Source organism: Panthera pardus, unplaced genomic scaffold, assembly GCF_024362965.1.
Source record: "Panthera pardus isolate Hobbes unplaced genomic scaffold, ASM2436296v1 HiC_scaffold_20, whole genome shotgun sequence".
In the NCBI taxonomy this organism is placed as follows: domain Eukaryota; kingdom Metazoa; phylum Chordata; class Mammalia; order Carnivora; family Felidae; genus Panthera; species Panthera pardus.
This window is the reverse complement of record NW_026526766.1, coordinates 26770705-26798209: the sequence shown is the minus strand read 5'-3', so window position 1 is coordinate 26798209 and position 27505 is coordinate 26770705. Positions and strand designations below refer to the sequence as shown.

At 44.0% G+C, this 27505-nt stretch overlaps 1 protein-coding gene across 2 annotated transcripts; it reads left to right on the top strand.

The window, feature by feature from the left end:
- Positions 1 to 1115: 1115 nt before the first annotated feature.
- CUNH9orf153 (chromosome unknown C9orf153 homolog) lies at positions 1116 to 24989 on the top strand. Of its 2 annotated transcripts, none has more exons than XM_019423502.2 (5): positions 1116 to 1312; positions 2423 to 2490; positions 19478 to 19569; positions 21040 to 21535; positions 24741 to 24989. In XM_019423502.2, the coding sequence occupies exons 3-5, from the start codon at positions 19504 to 19506 to the stop codon at positions 24962 to 24964; spliced, it is 786 nt and encodes a 261-aa protein (XP_019279047.2). In that variant the 5' UTR covers positions 1116 to 1312; positions 2423 to 2490; positions 19478 to 19503; the 3' UTR covers positions 24965 to 24989. The 2 variants fall into 2 exon arrangements, with proteins under 2 accessions (XP_019279047.2, XP_019279048.2); XM_019423503.2 differs by having other exon boundaries at positions 2343 to 2490.
- Positions 24990 to 27505: the final 2516 nt, after the last annotated feature.

Genomic DNA, 27505 nt, shown 5'->3' with positions numbered 1-27505 from the left:
CCCGTTTCCATTCAGTAGCTGGGTCCCCGCTCAGTCCCCACTGCTTTCGCCGGCACAACCAGGCGACCTGGGTGGTCCATGAATCATTTTGATCCTAATGTTCTGGAACCAGAGTCCTCAAATAGGCTGGGTTTGACATCTCGGGGAGACCTGCAAGAAAGGGGACACCTTGCATGGCCCTTCTTTTCTCTGAACGACCACAAAAGGTGGCACAGGGCATTGCCTTTCTCAGGAAATATGTCTTGTGGGAAGTGTGCACAGGACAAAATTTACCACTTAACACTACTTTTAAGTGTGTGTTTCGGCGGCCATAAGAACCTTCATAGTGCCGCACAGCCATCACCACCATCCATCTCTAGAACTTTCTCATCTTCCCAACTGAAACTCTGCCCCCATTAAACACTAACTGTTCATGCCTCGCCACCTCCCGTCCCTAGTAACCAGCATTCTACTTCCCGTCTCTGATTTGTCTAGGTACCTCAGAGCAGTGGGATCCTGCGGTACTTGTCCTTTTGTGTCTGGTCCGGAGGTAACAGTTTTGATCTTCATTAGCAAGGAGATGTGGCCTCAACAGTTCTCACGGTTGCTCTTTAACCCACCGCAGATGGAGTCTTTAGTTTGTCAGCTGTGAAACTCCTTTGATGATGTGTCTGCTGATGGTTATTTATGGACAATTGAGGGCAGTTTAAGAAAAGCATCAAAAGATTGTGCACTAGGCTGACCCAGACGAAATTCATCATGAGGAGTCTGGGCAGAAACATCAGGTATAACAAAGGGAGTTCAATAGATAGGACTTGAAATATGTAGCTCTTGTCAGGACGAAGTCCGGCGAAACCATTTGGTGTTACAACAGATCTCCTACCCCTTCCTTTCTTTCTCATGCAGCCCCAATCCACTTGCGGCCAGACTGTGTAGGCAGACATAGGACGCTGTCTCCTATTAACTGCCTCGGTTTCTCCTTTGCATCTTGTCCGTATCTATAGAAGGAAAAACTTGACTGATTAGAAAATCACAATTCAGCTCGTTCATTTTTTAGCGTTTCATGGCACATGTTCACTTTTTAAAATGTCTTTCCATCCTCCACCTTCCACCTATCACCCTCATGAAGGAAAATAATCCCCTGGCCTTTGGTGTCATGCGGCTGTTTATGTGACCTTGAGGACGTCCATATGTCACAATGGACAGTGAGTTATTCCTTCACACTAAGCGTTAGCAGATGCCAGGCTAGCCCACGGGGCTACCAGATGAATGAGACCCAGCCCTGCAGGTTTGTAAACAAGATGGCCACATAAACATAACTGTAAAGCAAGTGGTAAGTGCTGTGATTGACCTACTCCTGGGGCATAATGAGAGAACAGAGAAGTGAACGTTCGGCCAGCCTGGGCTTGGCCAGGAGATGCAGGGGGAAGTGGGTGGTAGGGAGAGAGAAAGCAGAGGCTAGAGCTGAGAGATGTGAAGCTGGGCTCGTGTCGACAAATCAGAGCTGGGAAACCGACCTTCTGGCAGTTCATGACTGCGCCTCAACAGTCCCTCTCTTCCTTCGGGCCTTCTCTCTTAGCCTTGCCCTCTTCATGGATTTCTCTGCCTTCTTCCTTCACCACCATGTTGCCACTGACTCCTAGCCCTGACTGGCCTCTGTTCTCACTACACCTATAGCCCCTTCCCCCTGTCCCCAAATCCAGCCTCGAGAGTAGAGATGAGTCTGAAAGAGGAGGAGGAGGAGGAGGTCAAAAAATGGTAGTGAGCTTCCTCTCCCTTTTCTGGAACCAGCTTTTGTGGACAAGCTGTCTCTCATGGGCCCAAACTGAATGGTGGAAATACACGAACTCCTCAAACTGGCTTCCAGGGCAGGCCTGTCCGTCCTCAAGGCCACCACTAAGGCCACTGTCCATCCAACGAATGGAGGCCCTGAGCAGGCACCCTTCCCTGGGGACTGTCCACAGAACAGTAAGCATCAGCCCACGGCAATCCCTTTGGGTGGAATTGTACTGTCCCAACCCATCCCGCCGTCTCCTACCCCAGCTGCCATCCACCTGAGGCCTTCGTTCTAACCTTCTGTACATGCTACCTTACATCTCATGGGTATGTACCCATTTCGCGGGTGCTGAGGGCACCCACAAGTACACTGGCATTTTGGACGGCAGACAAAGCCAAGGCTGGTGACTCAGCCAGTGCTTCCAGACCGGCCTAGGACCCCGCTCCGTGTTCGTCAGGTCCCTGGGGGAGAGGTGGGGAGGTGAGCCCCAATGCCGATGCACAGCTCTTCGGTATCAAAGGGAGTAGAAATGGTTGTAGGTGTGGCCCCCAGGGACCCCCAAGGAACTCTGTTCCTCCTCCCCTAGATTGCCGAGCAGAACGGTGTCCCTCTTCTCTGGTTTCTGTCTTTGGGAATCTGGCTCCTTTTTGGGATTCCATCCTGTAGGTCAAGTGCTGCCGCCCTCACCAAGCAAACCGGAAACAAGCAGAGATCTTCCCTGGAGGCTACACCAGGTACAATTCCCGTTTCTAAAAGTACTGGCATCCTCCACTGGCCACTCCTGAGACACCTGAGCTGCCCCCACGTCCCCTTCCCCCAGAGCTTGTGCCACAGGAAACCATGACCTGCCGGCACCACGAGATGCTCAGCACCACGTCCTTTCTAACAGGCCCAGGGGGGATGGGGGCTGGTCCATTGGGGGAGTGCACTGAGGAGCCCCCTCTTAGCACGCGGGGCTGTCTCGTTGCCTTGTTTCAGGCTTTCCTTCCGTGTGCGACCACAGGGCCCCAGCCGTTCCGTTGCTAAGCGTCTATGGAGCCCTTGCTATAATCATGCCTTGTACCACGGAGGACACAAAGACGTGCCTCCGGGAGCTGGCCCTGTGGGAGGGGGGAGGTGGTGGGAGGAGGAAGAGCACAGCAGTAGTGGCTGGTGGCAGTGGCCGTGATTAGGCAGCCAGCGCTTATAAGAACACGTCCTAGGGGCCGGCCGCCTGGCTGGCAGTCTGCAGGAGTTAAGAGGTTGAGTCCTCACACAGCTCTAGGTGGTTGGCGCCATACTTATCACGCCCATTTTACATATGTGTATACTGAGTACTGAGGCCAATAAATGCCATTGAGGGGGCACAGGAGCCCTGTCCAGGAGGCTCAGAGGAGCAAGAGAGGACTACATGAGGGAACAGAGGATGTCAGAGGGGCGGCTCCAGAGATGTTTGTTTTCTTTCATGTTTACTTATTTTCAAATGTTTGTTTATATCTGGGAGGTAGGAAGACAGTGTGCAAGCTGGGGAGGGGCAAGGAGAGACCTAGACAGAATCCGAAGCAGGTTCCAGGCTCTGAGCTGGCAGCAGAGCCAGCCTGACACGGAGCTCGAACTGCGAGATCATGACCTGATCCAAAGTCAACACTCAACCGACTGAGCCACCCAGACGCTCCCAGAGATGGGTTTTCACAAGACACCGCAGCTGTGAGGAGAAGGGCCCCCGGGACCTTCGTATGCAGAGGGCAGATAAGCCGGCACGGATGAGAGTGAGGGTCGTGTGTGGGGAACGTCAGAAGATACGCTACGGGGAGTAGAGTCGCCCGAGAGGGAAGTGATGGGGATACAGATGGTCATGGTTCACGGCTCGGCTGAGAAGCCCCAAGCACGAGGCTGATGTCCTCTGCGCTGTGGGCCAGGGCAGAGCCACTGAGGATTTTGAGCGCGAACAAGTCGGGATGAGAATTCTCTTTTAGGAAGGGTGACCCGGTGTGGCTTATAGAAAGTAAGAAGTTGGAGCACAGGATTTCTAGGGCACTGAAACTGTTCTGTATGATGGTATGTGTGATGGTGGATACATGTCATATGTTCGTCAGCACCCATTGGGCATACAACACAAAGTCAACCCCGATGTAAACTAAAGACTTACGTTGATAACAATATCGGTTCGTCAGTTACGAGTAATGCATCACACTATGTTAAGATAGTCATAGGAAAAATTGTCTATAACCGTGGGAAATGCTCTCCTTTCCAAACAATTTTCTATAAACCTGAAACTGCTCTAAAAAAAAAAAAAAAAAAAAAAAAAGTCTATCAATTATTTAGAAGTCTTTTTTTTAAGAACATTTTTAAAACTTTTAATTTCAATATAGCTAACATACAGTGTTAAATTAATTTTAGGTGCACGATGGAGTGATTCAATAGACATGTTTTATTAGCAAAATAAGACAATAGTTTTACATTCCTAAGAAAACTCAGGTTTTCAAAAATTGCATTTTGAAAGCAATTGCTTCAAAGGGAGAATTGAGTTTCGTTCATTTTTCCTACCAGAATTTCAATGATAAAGGTCATTTTTTTTAATATAAGTAATCATAAGTACACTTAAATACTCCCAGCGTGGGGCTCAAACTCACACCCCTGAGATCAGGAGTCGTGTGCTCTTCTGGCTGAGCCAGCCAGGCACCCCAATAAAGATCATGTTTAATAGTAGGCTGTGGACTGCCATAAAAGCCACACATCAGAAAGCACTCTGGCCTTCGTGTCTGGTCTCTGCTCGAGACCGATAAGCTCTCTCAGCACATCAGCAGCCGCAGGGTGGGTGCATGCAGCCTTCCACAATGCGCTCCCTGAGGCATTGTTCTTGCCTCATCTGCTCTTAGTCAATGCCACAGACTTTTCCTTTCTCTGAGGTGCTGAATCTGATGGATCCATGTTTCCACTTCTGATTGTGTTACAATCAATAGCACATTATACCCCCTAATCAATTGTGTTCTATGCAATTCATCTGAAAACCTGAGCAGGCGGCATGTAGTGATGGAGAACCTAATCTGCACCAACCTAATCTGCTAAACCGGGCAAGCGGATCCTATGGGCAGGCAGATTCTGAGGCTGAGGAATCCAGGGAAATCAGCCAGGAAAAGCCCCCTAGGCATTTTGGTGAGAAATCAGGCAAGAGCTAACGAAGCCCAGACGAATCCTGGGTTCCCTGTGGGCTCTCACCTGCTTCCCAAGGGGGTCCTCTTCTCACTTAGACCAACATACCCAAAGCATGGAACCCCGTAATCTCTCCAGTGGGCCACAGGCACCCGGGGGGTTCAGAGAAAAAGCAACAACGCAATAGTAGTCAAACTTCTTGAATTGGGACTGTAAGATTGTAGTTAGTGACTTCACAGAAACCCTATTTTGTTCTCTGCAACCATTCTATATTTAAACGTTGAGCATTTGGGGTCCCTGGGTGGCTCAGTCAGTTGAGCATTCGACTCTTGGTTTTGGATCAGGTCATGATCTCACAGTTCGTGGGTTCGAGCCCCACATCAGGCTCGGTGCAGAGCCTGTTTGGGATTCTCTCTCTCTCTCTCTCTCTCAAAATAAATGAATAAACTTTTAAAAAAATGTTGAGCATTTTCAATAAGGACAGCATCCAATTATCTTAAGTAACATCCGGTTGACAAAGTTCACTGTGGTTTAGTGTATTTTTCATACCATTGGCTGGTATCAAATTTGCAATCTTTATTGTGATTGGGTTATATTTGACTCGATTTCATTTTTCAAGAGAATTAGTGGCCCAAAAGTGTTCACTGAAGCATAAAATAGTGATGGAAACAGTGTTATATATCCTACAAATCGGAAAAATCTTATGAATACCCAAGGTAACTGTCTCTCCAGAAGGATATAGAATGTCAGGATTTACCGGGTCCAGCAAATCTGCAGGTGTGCTCTTACACAAAGAAGTTAAAAATGGAAACTCAATAGGAGATATGACTCCGGATCTTGGGGTCGTGAGTTCGAGCCCCACGTTGGATGTAGCGCTTACTTAAAAACTTAATAGGAGGTGCCACGATGAATATCTGAAAGCTGAATTTAACTAGATTAGAGCTTGTACTTGCCCAGGTCTTCCCCAGCAAAGTTACAAAACCTGGTCAGACGGTACCACTGAAGCTTTTGAGTTATTCGACAAAGATGGTGGGACTTTTCCAGAAGAAGTAAAAAAGTTGCTCTCTAGGACAAAATGATTAATTGCTGAACACAGAGTAAAGTCAAAAATGGCCAACCTGTTATTGAAAAGTTTTACTTATTGAAGCAAAAATAGATGCGGGGCTCAAACTCATGAACCACGAGATCATGACCTGAGCTGAAGTCAGACACTTAACCAACTGAGCCACCCAGGCACCCCCAAAGATCTTATTTTATTTTTACTTTTAACATGTATTCATTTTTTGAGACAGAGAGAGAAAGAGTGTGAGCAGGGGAGGGGAAGAGAGAGAAGGAAACACAGAATCCAAGGCAGGCTCCAGGCTCTGAGCTGTCAGCACAGAGCCCGACGTGGGGCCCGAACCCATGAACTGTGAGAAGATCTTATTTTTTTAAGAGAATTTTTTATTTCTTTTTTTAGAGTGTATTAATTAATTAATTAATTTACTTAAGTAATCTACACCCAGTGTGGGGCTTGAACTCATGACCCTGAGATCAAGAGTCACACACTCTCCCAACTGAGCCAGCTGGGCGCCCCATCAAAAGACCTTATTGTACTGCTATTAATAATATGCAATATGGCAAAAGCATTTCCAGTTGCAGACGCGAGCTGGTCTATAGCTGTTGATGTTATGTGTTGTATATACACATGACGAAGAAAGCCACAGTGATGCTTTGCTCTGCGTTACTGAACATGCAGTGAAGAGCCACTGGAGAGGCGGATTGTAGGCAGAAACAGATGCCCAGGTGTCCTACCTCAGGGGCAGTGGAGGGAGCAGTGGAGGAGCGCTTCATTCCAGAAATGAAGGGCACGTCTCTGAATGCCCCCCGCCCCATACCATCTCACTCCCAGGGAGCTTCCTCTTGGTTTTCATGTCACTGGGACGGATACCGCGAACGCCACGTACGATCAAGTTGTGGCCACTGTGTGCCCACCTGCCCTGTAAAGAAACGGGGACAGAGTGAGACCACTAAGCGTCCGTGAAGATGACGGATTAAAACCTCCAAGTAATTCCATGCCTCCACATCGGAACGGAACTGCAACACTGGGACGTTTCTGAAAAAGACATGACCCAAAGACGAGATCTGGAGAGATGCTAACATCAGAAACATTTTGGAAGTGGGAAGGTGAAAGGATGAGGGGTCGCTAACGGTTTGGCAAGCTAAGAACCGGACGGCCCTATTATGCTTCAGAATTCTCAGAATGCGACTGCGGGTGACACCGGCTTTCCTGGAACTAAGGGCAACGGGGAAGGTGGGCCAAGAGGACGGTTTCTGAGAAGGTGGACCCTCAGATGCCTTCCCCCACTTCATGTCTCTGCCCGTAACCTAAAGAACTTCTCTCTGGAGAGGCTAATCCAGGGGCTGCAGACTTGGGAGGGGCCAGGCCCACCAGGGGGTGCAAGCATCACACTGTAAAACAAGGAACAGACACCCAAACAAAACAAGGGATTATGTGAACGTATGTGCAGTAAGTGCCTGATACGAGGGCCCCCCAGCCCTCCCCCTCCCCCCCCCCTACGCCTCTGATTTATCCTGTCACAGTGAGATACTTTAACACCCTCCAGATCAGGGAGGGTGGACTCTTACTGGGAGGCCCAGGAAAGGCCTAAAGATGATCGCATTAGGGGATCCTCCCCCAAATGGTCTACCCAAAGCCTACAAGCCCCATCGGTGAGAGTAGAGTTTCCTGCCAGCTTTTCAGCACCCCATTCGATCTCACAGTTTGTGAGATGGAGCCCCACGTCGGGCTCTGAGCTGACGGCACGGAGCCTCCTTGGGATTCTCTCTCTCTCCCTCCCTCTACCCCTCCCCCACCCTCAAAATAAATACACTTAAAAAAAAAAGAAATGGTTGTGTTGGTAAATTTTCTGTTATGTGTATTTTACTGCAATGAAAACTTTAGGTGTGCAGGATGGTTTAGTGTTGGTCTGGCTGTATTTCATGGACATGAGACCCGCAAAAAGCTCCCATGCTGGTCCGCCATCTTGGCTCCTCCCCGTGCAATTAAAATTTTAAAAAGAGGGAAGCAAGTTGAAGGAGAGATCTGTAGGGAGACATATATAGGTAAGAAAACCAGGCGGAGGAGAGAAAAAAAGAAAAGCGAAAAAGGAAGAGAATGCTAAACACTAAATTTAGGAGGGTGGTTCTCCCCGGGTGTGGTAAGGGAAGGGTGGCAGTGAGCGGGGACAGAGTGCTGTTCCTGACATTCTGTCTCTTAGTCCGTGTTTTGGGCACACGGAACTCTATGATTATTCATTCCCATTTGAATGCCGACGTGCTTCTCTATTGCCTTTTCTATTATTTACTCTCTAGTAAAGAAACTGAGCTCTTTTCGCCTATTTAGGCATTGAGTTTTATTATATATATCTGCTGCTGTATTTGGTACCTGCTTGTGATCATTGCTAAACTGGTGTTCTTTTATAGATCAACGTGGTCGAAAAAGAGCAGAATGTGAGTCACTTGTGTGATTTTAAGTTCTCCACTAGCCACATTCAAAAAAGTAAAAGAAACGGGCAAAAATAATGTTAACCGTTTCATTTAACCCAGTGTGTCTGAAATAGTGTATTTTCAGCAGATAACCAGCATGCAAATCCTTAGTGACATATCTTGATTCTTTTTTCTTACTACCGCACGTCTCCGTTTGGACTAGTCACAAATCAAGGGCTCAGTGGCCACGCTTAGCCAGTGGCCACCATACTGGATAGCGCAGACTGAGAGAAACACTGCAAACATCGATTCAACACAGCCTGTGCTACCATATTGCATATGATTAAGGTGAATGAACAACAGGCGTTCAACAACGTCGTTGCCCTGAACAAAATCAGACCGAGCAACACCAACAGCCATGTCCAGTTTCATGCGAGTACAGGCCATGAAGATAATGTTGTTGATGGCCACTGGGCCAACATCAACCGTGAGACCCCCGCTGGTTGTAAAACGTACCCCACTTTTCAGAGATTTTAAAGTGTGAAGTTGCTACGAGACGGTAGTTACAATGCAGGACGTGCGGTGGGAGGACTGATTATTATTTTTTTTAATTTATTTTAATGTTTCCTTTTGAGACAGAGACAGAGCATGAACGGGGGAGGGGCAGAGAGAGAGAGAGAGACACAGAATCGGAAGCCAGGCTCCAGGCTTCGAGCTGTCACCACAGAGCCCGACGCGGGGCTCGAACTCACAGACTGTGAGATCGTGACCGGAGCTGAAGTCGGATGCCCAACCGACTGGGCCACCCAGGGGCCCCGAGGACTGATTATTATTACAAAGCCTAAGGATGATGTAGGGAAATGGGGCTGGGCGCATCCAAGAGAGCAAACCTGGAGCTGAATGGTAGATTCGGGGGGAGAGCTTGCGGAAGGTGGTTTTTATAACCTTGTCAGGCTGCTGGAGCATGGTGTGGGGTCTAAGGGGTTGAGGGTTAGTGAGCCCAGACAGCGGGAAAGCACATCTCCATGAGGAGGCCTGAGCAGGCACTCTCATGGGGACGCAGAACACCTAATGGCTCCCAGCACCCTGATCTCACCTGCACACATTTTCCCCTGTGAGGTACGTGTGTTGGAGAGCGGGTGTTTGCAAAGCCAAACCTTCCCTCTGTACGACGCCTCCATGGCTCCCCTCTCAAGCGTCTTCTTTGCTGTTTGGTTGTAGTAGTAAGTTTATATTCTAAAACTAACTCCTTTATTGTCATCCTATTGGATTCAGGAGGGAGAGAGAAAAGTCTCCAGGACCAGTTTTGTATATCAAAAAATATTCTTTTTTTAATTAAAAAAATGTTTTTTAATGTTTATTTATTTTTGAGAGATAGAGCATCAGCAGGGGAGGGGCAGAGAGAGAGGGAGACACAGAACCTGAAGCAGGTTCCAGGCTCTGAGCTGTCAGCACAGAGCGCGAGGTGGGGCTCGAACTCACAAACCGCGGGATTGTGACCCAAGCTGAAGTCAGAAGCTTAACTGACTGAGCCACCAGGCGCTCCCCAAAAATATTCTTGAGAGTAAGAACTGTTTCAAATATTGTTCCCAGTATCCTCAGGGGGGCCTATCCCGTGACTGAGCACATAAGTAACTCTGTAGACACAAGAAGACATAAAGTTATCTTTCTTTCCCATATGTAACCCTTTCTCCTCAAAACAGGAAGTCGGCCATGTCCTAACGGAATTGTTTTGACGTTACAAAAGAAATACATGCTTGCTGTATAAAAATCTCCAACAAGATGTACACTAGTAATCAATAGGAGGGAGCAAATCTCCCCTTCCATCCCCTTCCTGTTACCTCTCTTCTGTTGAGATTGGTACGTGTCCTTCCAGATGATTCTCTGTGAGTTGACAACTGTGTTCATATATCTACTTCATATGCAAAACTATTTCTCTGCTACACGAAATACATATGTGGCTTTATTTTTGTACGTGTGGAATCAGTGTACAATGACCATTAACATTTGTGGAGCATATTCTAGTGACATGTTTCTCCACACAGCAGCCAGAGTGCTTCTTTAAAAATGTAAGTCAGAGCCTGTCACAGGGCCTGCAGTGGCTCCCCAGTTCCCTCTGAGGAAAGCCAAAGTCCCATGTCTGCCTGCAAGGCCCCAGGGCATCAGGGCCCTCCTCCCTCCTCTCTGTCCTCTTTCCCTCACTTCCTCTGTTCCAGTCCTCTTGAAACCTGTTCTGTCTCCGGTCAGCCAAGAATCCGGTCCTTGCCCTGACTGGTCTCTGTCTGGAATCCCCCCATTTATTATCAGGGCTCACACTTCCTATGCATCCTTGCTCAGATGTCACCTTCCCAATGAAGTCTATCCTCACCACTGTATTTAAAGTTACAGTTGGCCCCCCAGCACTCCTAATCCACCTTGTCCCTGTTATATTTTACTTCCTTTATAGTACTCTGACTTCAAACTTATTAATTCATTTATTTTTTTCAAATTTTTATTTAAATTCTAGTTAGTTAACATACACTGCAATATGGGCTTCAGGAGTAGAATTCAGTGATTCATCACTTACATACAACACCCAGTGTTGATCATAACGAGTCCCCTCCTTAATACCCATCACCCGTCTAGCCCATCTCCCCCCACCGCCCTCTGTCAACAAATCAGTTTATTCTGTCTCTAAGAGTCTCTTAGGGTTTGTTTCCCTCTCTCTTTTTCCCCTTTCCATACGTCAACTGTTTTGTTTCTTAAATCCCACATATGAATGAAATTTTATGGTATTTGTCCTTCTCTGACTTATTTCGCTTAGCATAACACACTCTAGCTCAATCAATGTCATTGCAAATGTTAAGATTTCATTCTTTTTGATGGATGAGTAATATTCCATGATATGTGTGTCTGTGTGTATATATATATATATATATATATATATATATATATATATAATATAATGGAATATATATGCTGTATGTATATATGGTATGTATATATATATGGTGTATATGGGGTGTATATATATATATATATATATGGTATATATATATGGTGTATATACCATTTCTTTATCCATTCATGAGTCGATGGACATTTGGGGTGTCTCCACAGTTTGGCTATCGTTGATAGCGCTGCTATAAAGATCAGAGTGCATGTGCCCTTTCGAATCTGTATTTTTGTATCCTCTGGATAAATACTTGGTAGTGAAATTGCTGAATCATGGGGTAGTTCTATTTTTAACTTTTTGAGGAACCTCCATACTGTTCTCCACAGTGGCTGCCCCCGTTTGCATTCCCACCAACAGTGCAAGAGGGTTCCTCTTTCTCGGCATCCTTACCAACATCTGTTGTGGCCTGAGTTCATTTTAGCCACTCTGACAGGTGTGAGGTGGTGTCTTATTGTGGTTTTGATTTGTATTTCCCTGATGATAAGTGATATTGAGCGTCTTTTCATGTGTCTGTTAGCCATCTGGATGTCTTCTTTGGAAAAGTGTCTATTCATGTCTTCTGCCCATTTCTTCATTGGGTTATTTTTTGGGTGTTGAGTATTAACTCATTTATTATGTGTATGATTTTCTGTGTGCCTCCCCTCGCTGGCATGTAAACTTCACAGGAGCAGAAATGTTTGTTCTGCTTGTCAGTGTATCCCAAGGGCCTAAGCTGTGCCTGGTTAATAACAGGTGTTCAATGAATTATTTGTAAATATTTTGGAAATTTTTCCTTTACACTTCATTTGCCTTTGTATTCCTAAGGCTTAGCCCAGTACCTGACACATTATAAACACTAACTGTTGTTGGATCAATGTTGTCTTACAGCCAAAAATTCAGTCAAGAAGGAAGAAAGGAAAGAGAGAGAGAAATAGAGAGAAAGAAAAATAGGAAATAGTAGACACAAACTTCCAGTGAGCGCCATCTGGTGGCACAACAGAACCATCAGACTTCCTGGGCGGGAAAGAACAGATTTAGTTGTGTGAATAAGATAAACTAATACCTTAATTAATTAATTTTTTTAAGATTCTGTTTTATTATTTTAAAGATTTTATTTTTGGGGCTCCTGGATGGCTCAGTCGGTTGGGCCACCGACTCTTGATTTTGGCTCAGGTCATGATCTCACAGTTCGTGGGTTCAAGCCCTTCATTGGGCTCTGTGCTGACAGTACAGAGCCTCCTTGGAATTCTCTCTCTCCCTCTTTCTCTCTGCCTCAAACCCACTCACTCTTGCTCTCTCTCTCTCTCCAAAATAAGTAAATAAAAATTAGAAAAACTCAGACTTCTTTTTTTTCCTGAAACTCAGTTACTTTACCAGAACATGTCTTAGTGCTAGCCATTCTGATATTTTAACATGTGGATTCAAATTTTCAATTCCAGGAAAATCTTCTTTTTTTTTTTTTTTTTTTTTTTTTTTGAGTTTATTTATTTTAGGAAAATCTTCCTGAATTAAAAAAAAAAATTTTTTTTACATTTATTCATTTTTGAGAGTGAGAGAGACAGCGTGAGCAGGGGCGGGGCAGAGAGTGAGGGAGACACAGAACGTGAAGCAGGCTCCAGGCTCCGAGCTGTCAGCACAGAGGCTCACACTGGGCTCGAACTCACGGACTGTGAGCTCATGACCTGAGCTGAAGTCGGACACTTAACCGAATGAGCCACCCACGCCCCCCATGATTATTTTTCTATTCCATGATGTGGGGCTTTTCCCTTTGAGGTATCCAATTAAATATTTTGTATCTCCATCGTCTACCTTTCAGATCTATCACTTTCTCTCCAAGTCATTTTTAATAGTTTTACTGATAAACAGTTCACATACCATTAAATTCTTCCCAAGTGCACAGTTCAATAATTTTAAGTATATTCAGAGAGTTGTGCAACCATCACACAATTAGTTTCAGAGCACTTTTATCACCCCCAAAAGAAACCCTGTATTGACTAGCAGTCACTCCCCATTCCGGCATGCCCCCCAGGCTTAGGCTACTTTCTACTAATCTACTTCCCGTCTGCATGAATTGCCTATTTTGTTCATTTCATATGAATGCACTCATCCAATATGTGGCCTTTGCGTAATTTTTTCAAGGGTTATCATGTTGTAGCAGGTATGAGAACTTCATTCCTGGTTATAGCTGAATAGTATTCTATTGCATGGAAATACCACATTTTGTTTATCCATTTATTACATGATGGGCTTTTGGACTATTATGAGTAATGCCACTGTGAATGCTCCTATATAAGTTTTTGTGTGGACTGTGTTTTTATTTCTCTTGGATACATACCTAGGAGTAAAACTCCTGGATCACACGGCTGATCTGTGTTTAACATTTTGAGGAATAGCCAAACTGATTTTCAAAATGACTGCACCATATTTTATTTCCACCAACAACGTATGATGGTTCTAATTTCTCTGAATCCTTGTCAACACTAGCTATTATCTGTTTTTATTACAGCCATCGTAGGGAATGAAAGATATCTTATTGTGGTTTAAATTTGCATTTTCCTGATATTTCATGATGTTGTGTACCTCATGTGTTTATCAGTCATGTGTTTATAGCCACGCAGCCACCCCTCTTGCCTGTTTTTATTTTTTTTTAAGTTTTTTTATATATTTTGAGAGAGAGTGCAAGTGGGGAAGGGACAGAGAGAGGAGAGAGACAGAGAGACAGAGAGAGAGAGAGAGAGAGAGAGAGAGAATCTCAAACAGGCTCTGCGCTGGCAGCACAGAGCCCGATGCGGGCCTTGAACCCACAAACTGTGAGATCATTACCTGAGCCGAAACCAAGAGTCAAATGCTCAACGGACTGAGCCACCCAGGTGACCCCTTGCCCATTTTTAAATCAAGTTACCGTATTTGTCTTTGTATTGTTGTGTTGTAAGTGTTCTTGTGTTCCTGGACACAAGTCACTTGTCAGATATATGATTTACAATTTTTTTCTCCCATTCTGTGAGTTGTGTTTCCCCTTCCTTTAGGGTGTCTTTGGAAACACAGAATATTTATTTATTTATTTATTTACACAGAAGTTTTAACTGATGAAGTTCCAATTTATCTACTTTATTATTCTTGTGCTTAAGCTTTTGGTGTTGTATCGAAGAAACCATTGCCTAACCTAAGATCATGAAAATTTACTCTTATGTTCTTACAGGGGTTTTATAGTTTTACCCCCTACGTTCAGGTCTGTGATCCATTTTATGTTAATTTCATTGTATGGATTGAGGTAAGAGTCCAACTTCATTCTTCTGCCTTGAGATATCCAATTGTCTCTCTACCATTTATTGAAAAGACTATTCTTGGGGCCCCCAGGTGCCTTAGCAGGTAAGCGTCTGACTCATGATTTCAGCTCAAGCCATGATCTCACAGTTCATGAGATCCAGCCCCTCATCTGGCTCCTTGCTGACAGCACGGAGCCTGCTTACAATTCTCTCTTTCCCTCTCCCGCTGCCTCTCCCCCATTCATGCTTGCTCTCTCTCTCTCTCTCTCTCAAAAAACAAAAAAAAAAAAAACAAAAACAAAAAAAAAGAAGAAGACTACTCTTCTTCCACTGAATTGTCTTGCCCACCTTATAAAAATCAATTGATTATACTAGTCTTCCAAAAAGAATTTTTAACTTCTTTTTTCCTATTTACATTTTACTTTTGTTTGCCACAATAGCTACTCAACATTGCACTTCTTTGAATTTCATCTTTAACTCTATTATCTATAAATTTTTATTTAGATTTATATAAAAGAGAAGGAATGCTGGATTGACATCCTGGCTGATTAAATGAGAAGTCAGAGTAAGCACAGACTCAAGCAAGGATGCACAGAAGCACAGGAGATTGTTTCAGAAAAAAAATGAATTGGGCCAGCTGGCTGAAATGGAGAAGACATTATAGCCTTGCGGTGGCATAGAAATATGATTTTTAGATCATGGGAAAGTGTTAGAAGCAGATTGTGGTTAGTTTTGTAAGTCTGATCAGGAAGATATAAATCTTATCCTAAAAGTGAGTAGTAAAGAACCAAATTAGAAAAAAAGGACTAATGAATGGTTGGATAAAGAGGTGACTTAGGATAGATTACAAAAATAACAACAATAACATAAGGGCTAAGAAATGAACTAGAATAGTTCAATTTGAAGTCAATCAGTCTTCTTAAAGTTTATTTTTAGAGAGAGAGAGAGAGAGAGAGAGAGACAGCATGGTCAGGGGAGGGGCAGAGAGAGAGGGAGAGAGAGCATCCCAAGCAGGGTCCGTGCCATCAGCACAGAGTCTGATGTGGTGCTCGAACCCATGAACCATGAAATCATGACCTGAGCTGAAATCACAAGTCAGATGCTTAACCAACTGAGCCAGCCACACACCCCAGAAGTTAATCAGGCTTCTTATTAGAGTCATGGCAATGAATTTGGAAAGAATAGGTAAGATAGTTTTTAAGAATCAGTTTCAAAACAAAGGGGTAGTTAAGAGTTGAGATGGATAAAAATGAGGACTGTAAAAACAACATTAGAATTGATTAAGAAGTCAGTATTGCCTTCAAGAATGCAATTTTGGAGGTGCCCGTGGGGCTCAGTCGGTTAAGCATCCAACTTCAGCTCAGGTCATGATCTCACAGTCTGTGAGTTCGAGCCCCGTGTCGGGCTCTGTGCTGACAGCTCAGAGCCTGAAGCCTGCTTCAGTATCTGTGTCTCCCTCTCTCTCTGCCCCTCCCCTGCTCATGCTCTGTTTCTCTGTCTCAAAAATAAATAAAAACATTAAAAAAATTAAAAATAAAATAAAATAAAATAAAATAAAGGGCTACTCTAAGGTTTAGTCAATGGGGAATAGCCCAAAGTGAGAAGTATGTTAGTGAAGTCAGAATCAGAATGGATAAAAGCATCTTTGAGGGGCACCTGGGTGGCTCAGTCGGTTGGGCATCCAACTTCGGCTCAGGTCATGATCTCACGGTTTGTGGGTTCGAGCCCCGTGTGGGGCTCTGTGCTGACAGCTGGAGCCTGGAGTCTGTTTTGGATTCTGTGTCTCCCTCTCTCTGCCCCTCCCCCACTCACACTCTGTCTCTCTCTCCTTCAAAAAATAAATAAACGTTAAAAAAATTAAAAATAAATAAATTTTTAAAAAGCATCTTTGAGCTAATGATCTGTTAATAGCATTCAACATGAGGGAGGTGTCCTCAATAGTAATTCTGCAAAGAGACACAGCAAGAAGCTAACCTTTCTTGTGTCCCATTCCCTATTGCCAATCTCACGGTAATGAAATGAGTACAGATTTCTCAGATATTGCTTTGAATATATGTATGAAGGGTTGCAAGAGGGGCCACTGATGTCAGAAATCATTTGTCTGCATCAGCAATTCGGACTAAAGTTCAGCGTGTGCGTGTAGTTGGGGCTCGAGCCAAGCCTTCTTTAAGGGGAGAAGGGAGAAAAACGTAGTGTCCACCAGTCATGGGAAAAGGCAGTCCTCTCCTGCTGGGTGGCACCACCAGAAGACAGGTGGCTGCCTGGGAGACGCTGAGAGGTTTTAGATGAAGGAAGCTAGAGAAATATTTTCCTTTGCAAGAACTAACAAAAGTACAATCAAGTCTTATTTTAACTGGTGGTGATAGACATGTTTATGAAGCCACCATGCAAATGTAGGAAAGGGGGTCATCATGCTGCATTATATTGTCTTTTTTTGGTCATAGATATTGACATAGTGTACTCACTAGTGACTGTAATATATTTGGATATATGTATTTGCATCTCTTTCTATTTATTCTGGATTTTTCTTTCTTTTGCTTTTTTTAATGTTTACTTTTGAGAGAGAGAGAGTGTGTGCATAAGCAGGGGAGGGGCGGGGGGGGGGGAACAGAGGATCTGAAGCAGGCTCTGTGCTGACAGCTGCAAGCCTGATATGGGGCTCGACCTCATGAACCACGAGATCATGATCTGAGCAGAAGTCGATGCTCAACCAACTGAACCACCAGGTGCCCCCATTCTGGGTTTTCCTGTTTTGCCGGGAACAGAGGAAGAACCTAATTGTTGTTGCTTCATCCCAAACACTTTTGGTTCTTCTCTGATTCTCATCCCAGTTACTGCAGCTACTAGTCAGGATACAGTGGTTCCCAGGAAGGTATTTTCCCTCCTATATTCCCTGATCTCCAACAGAGGTTTCACTGGAATAAATTAAATCAAGAATGTGAAGATTGTGGGGTTTATCTAGTATTTATTGCTGTGTAACAATCTGCTCAAACCTTAGTGTCTTGAAATGTCTATAATTCATTTTTAAATTTTTTTAAGTGTTTTTATTATTTTTGAGACAGAGACACAGCATGAGCAGGGGAGGGGCAGAGAGAGAGAGAGGGAGACACAGATTCTGAAGCAGGCTCCATGCTCTGAGCTGTCAGCACAGAGCCCGACGCGGGGCTCGAACTCACAGACTGTGAGATCATGACCTGAGCTGAAGTCAGATGCTTAACCAACTGTGCCACCCAGGAGTCCCTATAATTCATTTTAAAAAAAAATTTTAATGTTTATTTATTTTGAGAGAGAGAGAGAGCACAAGTAAGGGAGGGACAGAGAGAGAGAGGGAGAGAGAGAATCCCAAGTAGGCTCTGTGCTGTCAGCACAGAGCCTGACATGGGGCTTGAACTCAAGAACCGTGAGATCATGACCTGAGAAGAAACCAAGACTCAGGTGTTCACCGACTGAGCCACCCAGGTGGCCCTGTAATTCATTATTTGCCATAATTTTGGAGTTGGCCAGCTCAGCTGAGTGGCTGTTGTTCTTCATTTGGGATCATTTGGAGTCACTCATGCAGCTGTAGCCATCTGGAGGCTCGAATGGGGCTGGGTGATTCCGGATGGTCTCACTTACATGTCTAGTGGTTGGTTTTTGCATGGTGGCTCAGAATTCCAAGAGTGTGAAGCAGAGCTCCAAAGCTCAAGGCCTAGGCTCTGGCATTCACACAAGGCCACTTACACCACATGCCGTCGGTCAAAGACAAGCCCTCATGGTGTTGGTCAAACCCAAGCGTAAGGCCAGCCCACGGTCAAATGTGGGAGCAGGCTAGACTACCACTTACTGATGAGACCAACTGTAAAGATTCTGTGCTGTTTCTTTCTTTCTTTTTTTTAAGAATTTATTTTTGAGCGACCTCTATACTCACCATGGGGCCCAAACTCAACCCTGAGATCAAGAGTCACACACTCTACTGACTGAGTCAGCTGGGCACCCATCTGTGGCCATTTAATCCCTCACAAAGGGATTAAATGCAAGTCCATCTGTAAAATGCATACTGGCATATCTGGCTCAAAGCAAATTATTTCAAAATGTTCATTGTTATTGTTATTTTATTTTTTTTTAATTTTTTTTCTTTAACGTTTATTTATTTTTGAGACAGAGAGAGACAGAGCATGAATGGGGGAGGGTCAGAGAGAGGGAGACACAGAATCTGAAACAGGCTCCGGGTTCCGAGCTGTCAGCACAGAGCCCGACGCGGGGCTCGAACTCACGGACCGCGAGATCATGACCTGAGCCCAAGTCGGCCGCTTAACCGACTGAGCCACCCAGGCGCCCCAAGTTATTGTTATTTTATTATCATTATTATCATCATTGGCCTTTTCCTCTTGAATAAAAAGTACTTTTCCTGAGTAACGAATAAGTGAGTTTTTCTTTGGATAAACTGAAAGTTGTTCAAATATGTCAGACAAAAATCTTAAACCACTCATATAGGATTCTTTGAGTTAGTATGAAATGCCTGAGGATATATGTCATGTAAGAATTTGAGGTGTTTCAGAGAAAACATTTGATGGGCATGTGAGTAATTCGATAGTCCTAAAGGAAGAAGAAAACTTAAAATGGTATAAAATTTAAAAAGTAACCATAAGAGACTCTCAAATACAGAGGACAAACTTAGGGTTGCTGGAGGGGAAGTGGGTGGGGGGATGGGCTGATTGGGTGACGGGCATTAAAGAGGCCACTGTTAGGAATGGGCGTTGGGTGTCATCCTACGTAAGAGATGAATCACTGTGTTCTACTCCTGAAACCAAGACTACACTGCATGTGAACTAACTTGCGTGAAAAAAAACCAAAAGGGCCCCGCTTATGAAGTTTTAGAGACTGTAAAGGTGTTACCCCCGCCAATATACTTTGCTGGATGTTTCATCTTTCACTTTGTCTTCTCTTCTATTGCTTTGTCAGGAAGTCGGGAATAAAATCCCAGCACAATGCTCCTCACCGGGGCCACCGATCCAACTGAAGATGAGATGGCGGACAAGCCTCCCAGGTGTTCAGTACGTGCTTACAATTCTGTAATAATCTACACGGGAAACCTTACATTCAAACATTGTGGGGGGAAAATGTGGAGACACTGAATACCGGTGACATGCCTGGGGGCCACAGGGAATACAGACATTCCTCTTCACTCACTTACGCTCTTTTGTCCCAGTGAAAGGCAACACTTCCGTGGGCAGGCCGGTGTGAGAGCTAAGCTGTCTTCGTGATAATGGCAACCAACTGAAAATGCCATTCACCCACCTTAGCCCGCTCTGTATTTGTTGCTGTTGCACAAAAGTGCCTAGGACCGAAGGGGAGCCCTGCATTGGGCTGACTGATCCAAATTTGGGCTCTCACTTTGGCCTTTTTGGCCTTCCAGCTGAGTGGCCTGAGAAGCTTCTTAGGGATAATGGAATGAAGAGGCAAGATGCTCTGGAAAATGATATTTTATTCCTCCAATACGGGATTTTAAATAAGAAAGGTACTCTGAGGAAATATTTTTTGTCTTTGCCAACAACTACTGCCAAACACCCCACAGATGTAACTATTTGCTTTGGTAAAATATCTCCGTGAATTAGGACTTTTATAGTTTCCTTTGCACTGCATTCCAGAACATTCTGAGCCCTTCGGACACCAGGATGAAGCTTTGATATCCATACTATCTGGCTCTCTTTCTTCCTTAAGAGAAATGTAGCCTTCCTCAAAACAAAGGCTGCAACCCCCCACAGCTCTTTCTCTCCATTGCAGCTCACTGACTTTCACAGTGGAAAAACCTTATAGAGTTTAGAGTCTAAGTTTGATGGGCTCCTTTCATAATGTAGGGTTTCAGTGACATGTTCCTAATAATATGTCTTTCTGGAGGGCGCCTGGGTGGCTCAGTCAGTTAAGCGCCCAACTTCAGCTCAGGTCATGATCTCACAGTTCATGGGTTCGAGCCCCGCGTCGGGCTCTGTGCTGACAGCTCAGAGCCTGGAACCTGCTTCAGATTCCATGTTTCCCTCTCTCTCTGCTCCTCTCCTGCTCACACATTCTCTCTCTCTCAAAAATAAAATAAACATTAAAAAAATTTTTTTTTTAAATATGTCTTTCTGGGAATGACTGAGAGATTTGACCCTTTGGTCTCGGTTCCACATTGCCATTCATTATTAACTCAGGTCAGTGAGGCAGACATATCTTCCCTAAGATAGATGCTCCCGTTTTGTGTTATTTTTGTTTATTTCTTTATTTTGAGAGGTGGGAAGGGCAGAGAGAGGAGAGAGAGAGAAACCCAAGCAGGTTCCGCTCCACACTGTCAGCGCAGAGCCCAACTTGGGGCTTGATCTCACGAACCGTGAGGTGATGACTTGAGCCGAAACCAAGAGCCACCCAGGCGCTCCAATGCTTCTGTTTCCATGGTTGTTTGTTATCCTCTTTATTCTAGGGTTTATGGGTCCACCAGACAATTACATTTTCACCAATCTCATGACTTCCCACTCTTTGTCCTACAGCTGCCAGAATTTTATGCATTTCTTGAGAATTTTAATAAGGAGAGCAAGAAATCGAGTCTCCGAAAAACTCACGGTATTTCACCTAGTGAGGCACAGGAAATGCTTAGTCAAAACTTCAATGCCATGTCATTCACCAGTGGAGCTGATGTGAGGGATGAAGACCCCCGGCCCATTTTCACGTGCAAGGTGGTTAGAAAAGAAAAGGAGCAACCAGAATCGATGACCGAACTGCTGTACCGAAGCTTGTTGACCAGCTCAACCTCTCCGGGGAAGGGACTCTCCAGATCCCAACAGAGGCTCTTGCGGCGTGGGATTCCTCCCCCTGCACACACTTTTCCTCACGAGATTCTCATCGGTCACTCCAGCTCCTCGTCACTGTTCCCCACGCAGAAGACTCAGAGAATTAACATATTACACGGGCTGGGCATTTCCAGGATCATGCCGGAAAATTTCACCTTTGAGCACAAAATTGCTAAGTACTTCTTAGTTGATCCAGGTAATCTACACGGATGAGGATGTGTGAGATGAAATTTGTGGAAATCTGACTGCAATTTTGACTTAGGTTGCCGGAGCCAAAATAGTCAAATAGTGACCCCCGGGAACCTGGCAGTCATGGTGCCCACGACTGATGTGCTTGCCGCCTACAGCGCCAACGCGAGGTAGAGAACAGAGACTCGAATATTCCAGGGTCAAATCTCAGGTCCAGTCTCAAAAAGGAGTATAGATGCAGTCCTTACACTCACCTTTACAACACGAGCAGGTTAAGCTTGGCCTCTAAGGCACTCATAACTATTCTTTCTTGTTATGTGAACTTAGCCAATTATTTACTGGAAGATGGCTTCTTTTTCTCAAGCATCTTGGCTTTAATGCAACTGAGAGCTTTTTTAGATACTTTTTCATGAACCTTTACCTCTTCTTTACTGTTACATTAACAAGAGGAAACTCCTCCCTTCATTTCTGATTCTTTAATAGGGAGGTATTCATAAAAGACCAAAGATTATTCAGAGAAAGTTGGAAATGTATGGTGGCGAGTTTTAATGAGAAGGGAGTGTCTTATAAGGTCTCCATTTTCCTTAATTTGAGGGAGGTAATAATTTGTGAGTCTGTGTAGCTGTAAAAAAAATGATAGATTAAATCAACGATATAAAATATTTGAACCTTTCTGAAGTAGGTTCTCGACTCAAGAGAAACCATCTGCACCGCAAATATTTTGACAACACCATTTTTATATTAAAAGTCGTGGGAGAGACAGAGGAGCAAACTTAAAGGCACAGATTGATTAATTTGCTCATATCTGGTCCAAGATACTGCAAGAGTCTTTGCCGTAACTCCCCACACTGATGTCCTGACAGAGTCTAATGCAGGTTTCAGATTCCTTCGGTAGAGTCACACTTTGTGTGTTCTGGAGCCCAGGCAGAAGTAGAAATCGGGGCAATTATAGGAATGGCCTAGATAATCCACAGAAGTGCATAAGGTCAAGCCTTGGACCAGAGAGGAAAAGTCATGGAAAGTATTGGTAATCAGTAGATACTGCCAGAGCTTATTGAAAAGTACTGAAGGCTTTGGATGCTTCATAGGATGTTTGTGGTTTTGCCACACCCACAGGAGACAAATTGTCCTCCCTTCCCTGGCTACCGAACTTCTCCAGGTCTCTCGTGTGACCTTCCAGACTCTGTGTTAGAGTTTCTTCTCTGTCTTCATGACCTGATATCCTCAGATCCTTAGGTAGGATTTCAGGCACACATCCTGTCTGTTCAAGGAACATGCATGAAGCCAGGTAGGCATCCATATGAAGAATACCCAGTAATTTCTTAGGTTTAATTGGTATTGTAACAATTCATCTTTTACAATCCTATATTCCCCAGCATTACTATTATTTTATCAGCCAGCCAGTTTCTAAAGTATTCTCAGCCCAGGAGAACTTTAGGACTCCTGGTGTACCAAAGAATGTTATAGAACATATCCTTACTAACATCAAGCACTGGGGGAGGAAAAGAGAGTGAGTGCTGCCATTTTCTTCTTCTATCACATCAGTTACTCTTGCTCAGGCTAAATCATGTGGGACCATGTAGGTTAAGAATGTGTTTGACAGAGAAAGCAAATGAAGATTATTTTTCTTGTACACTTAGAAGTCTGGAGGCAGGCAGACAGTGTTGGGACAATGCTTTTTTATATTGTCAAGGACCCAGGCTCCACCACCTTTTCGTGTGTGGCTTTTGTCTTCATGGACAAAAGAGGTCTCCTTCACCTCCAGGTACTATGGCCACATTCCAGGCAGGAAAAGGGGCTAAGGCAAAGGACCATATTGGCTACTTCTGTCCTCTTTTAATAGAGAAGCAAAACTTCCTCAAACACTCCTCCTCCGGTGACTTCTCCCTACATCTCATTGGTCAGAATTGCATCCAATAGCCACCCATTACTGCTGGGTGGTGACTAGAGATCTTAGCTTTTCACCCTCTATAGTCAGAGGGTGACCCTCTTCTATAGAAGAGGACCGCAATGGGTATGGAATGAACCAACCTATAGTATCTACTACGGATCACAACATAAAGCTCTGTGGTAATCAAAATAATCAACTCTGTGGCTTTCTCTTGTCAGATATCCCTTTCCTTCCTTCTATAACCAGATCTTCCGATGCCAGGCCTGCCAAGATCTTGTTAAACTCCCTGACAGTTGGTAACTGCCCTTAGGGAAGGACTGTTGACCCCCAGTGTTCACCACCAACAGCCTGCTCCAGTATCTATTCCGCTAGGGAAGGTATTAACTCAATAGTAAGAGAGAAATAGATCAGACTTCCTGCTTGTCTGCTGTACCGTTATTCTCCTTGTATTACATTTACCATCTTGGCTCTTTGGCCTCTGGCTTTACACTCAAATCTCTGCCTTGGGCCTTGCTTTTTTTTTTCTCTCTCTTGAGGGGTGGTGGTGGTTTACAATTTAGTCATTAAAAGATCTGTTCTTGGGGCACCTGGGTGGCTCAGTCAGTTAAGTGTCAGACTCTTGATTTCAGCTTAGGTCATAATCTCACGGTTCATGAGTTCAAACCCCACATCGGGCTCCGCGCTGACAGCACAGAGCCTGCTTAGGATTCTCTCTCCCTCGCTCTCTGTCCCTCCTCTCTCATGTTCCCTGTCTCTCCCTCAAAAATAAAATAAACATTTAAAAGATCCCTTCTTGAAGGGATTGTAACCACTAGTGATACCCCAAATTAGTAGGTCCTGAAAAAGTAGGAGAAACAGCCAAATTCTAGCTAAGCCACTGCCATTTTATACCCAGGGCTTAAGCCAACATCTTGGAAGAAATGACACTAGTAATCTATGTACTTCTAACCAATCCTTGTCCCTGTATGAAGCCCTCATTAGGATCCTCCCTGTTGACCTCAGTGCTCTGTAGGGTCTCTCCATTTGTACATTATAATATCCAAGCACCAAATGAGAGCCCATCCACCTGCTATGGCCCTGCAGCATCCACTCCGGCCCAGTTAGCCAGACCCACCCAATTTCCTATTTGGAGGAAAGCTCTAGATCAGATGAACACTTTAGGTGACCTTTTAGTTTATAAAGCTCTAGAAACAGCTTTCCACCAGAAGGGAGAAGGAGACTCCAGTTCATCTAAGTTTCATTCTGTCCATGAAGCATCTCTGGATAACTGAAGGTTAAGTCACTCCATCATGTAATTCTTTGAAAATGTGATTCTTTGCAGAAAAACAATTCATGGATCTAAGGGATCTGGAGTGGCGGTATTACAAGGGGATCGTGAAGTGCAAGCACGGTACTTCAGATTCATTCATAAATATAAGATACAACAGTGAGAAGAGATTTGTGGAGAGCCAGCAGATGCCTGGTGTTATTTCCCCCCCTCTAGTTTATAGGTCTTTAGTCATTTATCCTCAGGTTGATTATCCAAAAAGTACAACTTCCTCTTAAATAAAACATGGAGCTTATTAAAATATCTTGGATGTAGATTTTGCTTTTGACAGCATTGAACTTATACATGAAAAGTAAAGAAGCAGAGGAGAGGAGCCATGGAACATGAGAACTGGATCCATACAATATTCATGGAGGGTCCAAAATCAAGCCATTAATACGGAGAAAAAAATACGAATTGATCTGCTTGGGTAAGACCAGGTTTGGACTCGTGAAACCCATCTGGACCAAGGCTGAGGCAAATCTGGATCATGTGAAAGGTAAGGATACCGAGGAAGAAGAACTACCAAGTAAGAATACCTCTTTAAAAAGTAAACACACGAAGAAGTATATTATCATAAAACTAGTTGGTAAATTTAACAAATGGAAGAATTAACCCCTGAGGATATAGAGATCAATCTGCAAACTTAACAATAATATGTTAACTGCTCAAAGACATGAGGAAGGAAGTAGCATTTATGAAATAAAAACAGGAAGATTTGAAAAAAACAATTTGGAAATCCTGAAAGTGAAAAATCTAATTATTGGAAGTAAAATAATAATTATAATGTCCCTCAATAAATTATCTCAGTGGTATACTGGATATACCTTAAGACAGAGGATTAGTGAGTTGAAAGATAGCACTGAGAGAGAATATCACAGTAAGAAAAAGGAAGAAATTACAAAATAAGTTCATGGGGCACCTGGGTGGCTCAGTTGGTTAAGCGTCTGACTTTGGTTCATGTCATAATCTCAGTTTGTGGGTTTGAGCCCTGCATCACGCTCTGTGCTGACAACTCAGAGCCTGGAGTTTGGTTTGGATTCTGTCTTTCTCTCTCTCTCTCTGCCCCTCCCCTGATTGCCGTCTCTCAAAAACAAATAAACATTAAAGAAAAAAAAGAAATAGGGGCGCCTGGGTGGCTCAGTCAGTTGAGCATCCGACTTTGGCTCAGGTCATGATCTCATGGTTCATGAGTTCAAGCCCCGCTTGGGGCTCTATGCTGACAGCTCAGAGCCTGGAGCCTACTTCGGATTCTCTGTCCACCCCCTCACTATGCCACACCCTTGCTTGTATTCTGTCTTTCAAAAAAGAATAAACATAAACAAATTTTTTTAAAGAAATAATGGTAAGCAAATAAATGACTAATAATATATGTGTATGTGTAGATATTAAAATGTATTTCTGGATTCTAGTTCCTAATATTTTATTTAGAAAATATGCCTCCATTTAAGTCAAGTTACTCTATGTTTTCCTATTTTGGCACTATTTTTTAAATGTTTATTTATTTTCATTTATTTTGAGAGAGAGCAAGTGAGCGAGGGTGCATGAGCAGGGGCAGAGAGGGAGAAAGAGAATCCCAAGCAGGGTCTATGCTGTCAGCACAGAGCCCAACACGGAGCTCAATCTCACGTACAGTGAGATCATGACCTCAACTGAAACCAAGAGTCAGACACTTGACTGGCTGAGCCACCCAGGCGCCCCGGTACTATTTTTTTTTTTTAATTGGATTTTACCTTCAGCATAATGAATACCTTCAGCATGAGAAATGGGCATTTGGGAGGTTTCTGGGGTGCTCATAATATTCTGTTTTTTCATCTGTGTGCCCAGTTGTGTTGAGCATGCAAAAATCTCCCCAGCTATGCACTTCTGTCAACTTTTCTTCGTGCATGTTATAGTTAAAAAAATTCTTTAAAGTTACGTGACCTTCATAAAATGAGTTGGGGAGTTATCATTTTGTATGAGGCCATAGCTATTTAAATATTAGACATATTTATTCTTGGAGCACCTGGGTGGCTCAGTTGGCTAAGCATCCGACTTGGCCTCAGGTCATGATCTCACGGTTCCTGAGTTCGAAGCTTGCATGGGGTGAGCTTAAGCCCCACTTTGGACTTTGTGATGACAGTGCAGAGCCTGTATGGGATTCTCTCTCTCTCTCTCTGGCCCTCGTGGAATTCTCTCTCCCTCTCCCTCTGTCCCTTGCTCACTCATGCCCTCTCTCTCTCTCTCTCTCTGTTAAAAAAAAAATACATACATACATAAAAGCTTTAAAAAAAAGAGAATATTTCCTCTTGGGGCACCTGGATGGCTCAGTCGGTTGGGTGTCCAACTCTTGATTTTGGCTCAGGTCATGATCTCGCAGTTATGGGATTGAGCCCCAAGTCAGGCTTCATGCTAGGTGTGTATCCTGCTTGGGATTTTCTCTCTCCTTCTCTCTGCCCCTTCTCCCTTCAAAATAAATAAATCAGTAAACATTTTTTAAAAATATATTTATTCTTTAAAATCTAGCTAGAAATCAGCTATAAAACCATCTAGTCCTGACATCTTTCTTCCCATTCTTGCTATGAAAATACTTAAACAGTCATAAAAATAAATAAAATTGTGTAATGAACCTGCACATCCTCATCACCTCGATTCAATATTTATTACGATTTTCCCACACTTAGTTAATCTATTCCTTTTGTTACTGGGTTTGCTGTGTCTGCTGAAATATTTTAAAGATTGTATTTTTCTAAGTAATCTCTACACCCAACGTGGGACTCAAACTTACAACCCCGAGATCA

What these genes read in the sequence shown, in the direction of transcription:
- CUNH9orf153 (XM_019423502.2), top strand. Translation starts at nt 19,504, where the DNA reads ATGCTCCTCACCGGGGCCACCGATCCAACTGAAGATGAGATGGCGGAC. An exon ending in ACAAGCCTCCCAGGTGTTCA is followed by an intron (nt 19,570 to 21,039) that starts GTACGTGCTTAC and finishes TTTGTCCTACAG; the next exon opens with CTGCCAGAATTTTATGCATT. An exon ending in GTACTTCTTAGTTGATCCAG is followed by an intron (nt 21,536 to 24,740) that starts GTAATCTACACG and finishes GATTCTTTGCAG; the next exon opens with AAAAACAATTCATGGATCTA.